We start from the raw sequence: 4103 nt of genomic DNA on the forward strand, positions 1-4103 counted from the left end.
GGAATGCGTGGTTTGATTTGCGCACATTTTCCAGCTGAAAAGAGGATCTCTGCGCGCATCTTTTTTATTTATTTATCTATTTTAGCCGCGTGTCCGGGGATAAAATGTGTGCAGTTGGACAGCAGGGAGCAGGAAGGCATGCAGCTACTTCAGACTCTGGCAGGACTCCTTCCCAGCAGCGAAGTCAAGGATTGGGTTGTATTTTTGGAAGGCGGTGTGTGTTTGTGGATTGGTCGCCTTGTTAGGTTTGCTGAAGTGCAGCGGCTGTCAGGAGGTAGCTGGGTGGCAGGGACGGGGGGGAAGCCACCTGAGAAAGCCATGTAAGATCTCTGGCTAATCCAGACACAAAAATCCTAATTCCTCCATAAATCCCAACAAAGAATGAGCTTCATGGATGATCCATCCCTGGATTAAACAGACAGCTCAGCAGCTCCATGGAGATCACCACAGAACAAACCCTCTGAAGTTCATCTCACACCTGAATGTCAGGTGAAAGTGACGTCATTATCTCCGGACAGGTAAAAGGAAACTTTAGAAACCTCCCTTCCTTAGTTTTTGGGATTTGTGCGTCTTCGGAATGAGCGGTGGTCGCTTCGAGTTTGACGACGGTGGGGCTTACTGTGGGGGCTGGGAGGGGGGCAAAGCCCACGGCCACGGAATCTGCACCGGACCCAAGGGCCAGGGGGAGTATTCGGGCTCCTGGAACTACGGCTTCGAGGTGGTCGGGGTCTACACCTGGCCCAGCGGGAACACCTATGAGGGCTACTGGTCACAGGGCAAGCGCCACGGGCTGGGGGTGGAAACCAAAGGACACTGGATCTACAGAGGAGAATGGACCCATGGCTTCAAAGGGAGGTACGGGGTCCGGGTCAGCGTGGGCAGCGGCGCGAGGTACGAAGGAACCTGGAATAACGGACTACAGGATGGATACGGGACGGAAACCTACGCAGATGGAGGTTAGTGGCTTTAAACTGGCCTGAAAGTCAGCGTCTGTCCTGCTGGTATGGAGGGCCAGAGGTGACACATTTATATCACCTAAAATTAATAGATACGTGTTTATAAATAAAACACTTTGAAATGAAATGGAAATATGTCTACGGAAGAGGATAAGAACCACCGGGAAAAAAGTTAACTGATTTTCAAATTATTATATAATTATAACAATATAACAATAAATATAATTAATTATAACAATATTTCAGTTTAAAATGTGAAAAAAGGTCAGGATTATGACCATTTTCCTCACAATTCTGACTTTAATATCACAAATCTGACTTTTTCTCACAATCCGAACATTTTTCTTAGAATTCTGACTTTTTCTCATAATTCTGACTTTTTTCTTAGAATTCTGAATTAATTCTCAGAATTGTGGATAATGTAGATAAGCACCATGAAGGCAGAGATGTGGAGCGCTCAGCTTCACTGACAAAGATCTGAGTTGTTTGGGAGAAACAGGAACACAGGTGGAAAATTACGCAATTAGGTGACATTTTACTTCCATGAAGGGTCCCTGGTGATGTTGTTTCATTAATGGAAGAGCAGAAGGTGATTAAAGCAAGAGAGCTAGTTTAGTCTCTAAAACAGACATGGCTACAGCTTGATGCTAACATGTTTGTTAGTTGTCCGAATTTTGAGATTGAAGTCAGAATTCTGACTTTTTCCTCATATTATACCAAAATAAAATTTAAAAGTCAGTTAACTTTATTTTTTTTCCAGTGGCCCTAATCCTCTCCCGTATATGTCAGGGATAGATGGAGAGAACTTTATTCCACTATTGTTGCAAGCAAATTTTTGTAAATGGAAGAAAATTGCATTTGGAAATTGGAAAAAAGAGTAAAATAACATTTAAAAATGTAAAATCTCAAAATAAAATGTGAAAAATGTTGAAAAAGATAACATTTAACACATTTAAAAAGGATAAAAAATAATATTTTTTTATTACAAAACATGTTCTTTGCCTGCAACTAAATTTGAACGATCTTCACCCCATAGACACCTCTTTGAATAAAAGCTTTTAGAAGTTATTATGAGGTTGAAATAAATGATACATCATGTAAGTCGGTAGTTATCTGTGGCGTTAAACGTGGCTACAGACCCAGGACTCCTTGCCGGACTTTAGCCAATCCCTTCTGCTCTGTGATCTCCTGGCTAATGAGCCAGAGTGTTGCTGGGGAGAGTCTGAATATCCTACTGGATTATAAGTATATGGATGATATAAGTAATAAAATAAGTATTATTCATATCCATTTTCTGCTAAATGTCATGTTAACCTTTTAATGCCTCTTTGCATTTTCAAATAATCTTAAATATCAGAATAATTGTCTATTTTAACTGCAGACCATCGACTTTTTCTCAGGACTCCCATAAAGTACTGACTCACAATGTGGAGTAGCAAAATTATATTAGTACGACATAAATACTTTTATAAAGGGTATTTTCATTTAAGTTATCAACTTATTGTTATTATTTATGGATTTCTTTTATGATTCATTAACTATGACACATTAATAACTATGAAATGATCTATTATTTAAAAAAAAAAATTACTGTTATTTTGGCACTTGACTGGCATCATAATGAATATATAAATAATGTTCAATCTTTTTATGGAAAAGTGTTGCTCTAAAGGTTTTGATTTATATGTAGTCTGAATTGCAACATGTTGCCTAACTTAGAAAGACCTGCTGGACCTCAGACTGTAGAGAAAAATGCAAAAAGCAAAAAGCTTGAGACTCTTAGAAAAGATTATAAGAAAAAAAGGTGTGTTGGTGGGGGGGTGGTCTGGATTTTTTTTTCTTGTAACATATCGAGAAGAGGCATTGGATTGCTCTATATCGAAACACTTTTTAACGTAGAGATCGACTGATTCAGGTTTTTAAGGCAGATACCGATTATTTTTGACTGATATGTGCTGCTGTTCTGTCAGACCAGCATAGTCAATACCTGTTTATCCCTTTATTTTTGTATGAAAAACGCACTTTAAGCTACCTCAACGGTCGTGTATCCCTTTAATCATGTACAAAAAGTAATTTAATTACTTACATTTTGGTGTTTTTTGAATTGTGTAACGATCTGAATTTAAATTGTAGTTTAGTTTAGTTTAAAGTCTATTTTTTGTACAAAACTAAAGGGATGAGGCTAGCATATCTGATTTCTTGCGCATGCGTATTGACGATAGGTATACCGGTCTGACGGGGTATGCTAATCTGACAGAATACCGCCAGTTCTGTTTTTCTTGAAGCCGATATTGTTTTTTTTTCTCGATTTAGACGATAAAAATAACACAATGGAAACAACTGCTGACACTAAAACGAACATTTTATTAACAAAACATTAAGAATCAATAGCAAATGGAGAGGTTTCGGCATGGCTGCGCTAATAACAAACGGTAAAATCCCCTCTAATATCGGCCCAGAATATCGGCCGGCTGACGTATCGGTTCATCTCTAGTTTTAATGTGGAACAGTTTCCGAATTGTTCCTGTCATTTAATGAAGCAGAATCCAGAGTTTTCCCAGGCTGACGGTAAACAGAGCTGCACTATAATGTTGCTCTCCCATGTTGCTGCACACTGTCGGTCAGCTGGCTGATTTAAAGGTTCCTATTTTTTCTTATATTAGATGATCTGGGTGGAAATATTTCAGAAGGAAAACACAGGTGAATATAAAACCTTAAAGGTGATTTTATTCATGCAGAGCAAAATATCCAGAACATTTACAGGGAAAAATGACTGTTTATAAGATTAAAGTTGGAGCTCTGTGAGCAGATAGCTCAGCTAATTAGCAGCTTCTTCTAACGATAAAAGCAGAAAATGTGTGCAATACAAACTGAAAAATAGCCACTTTTTACTTTTTACTTCTTCACACATCTATCAAATAAACAATAAATTAACAGGATAAATAACATTATTAGGGGTGCACTGATTGATCAACCATGATTGTTCTTAATTTTGGGAGAAACACAGATGTGTGACGGATCTTACCTAATTCTGCAGACTTATTTAAGTTACTTGACAAGTTTTAATTTTTTCACAGATGCATATTTGTAGATAAAATTGATTTGTTAAATACGGTGGCCCTGAAGTGCAAACTGCAACTACAAATC

At 38.2% G+C, this 4103-nt stretch overlaps 1 protein-coding gene across 1 annotated transcript in view; it reads left to right on the forward strand.

Moving 5' to 3' along the window:
• Positions 1-262: 262 nt before the first annotated feature.
• jph2 (junctophilin 2) overlaps positions 263-4103 on the forward strand; it is a 46875-nt gene continuing 43034 nt past the window's right edge. The window contains exon 1 of the mRNA XM_015393460.1: positions 263-956. Coding sequence (XP_015248946.1) covers positions 578-956 — 379 coding nt within the window. The 5' untranslated portion in view covers positions 263-577. The remainder of the gene's footprint in view (positions 957-4103) is intronic.

This window comes from Cyprinodon variegatus, unplaced genomic scaffold (genome assembly GCF_000732505.1).
Source record: "Cyprinodon variegatus isolate N-32 unplaced genomic scaffold, C_variegatus-1.0 Scaffold642, whole genome shotgun sequence".
In the NCBI taxonomy this organism is placed as follows: Eukaryota; Metazoa; Chordata; class Actinopteri; order Cyprinodontiformes; family Cyprinodontidae; genus Cyprinodon; species Cyprinodon variegatus.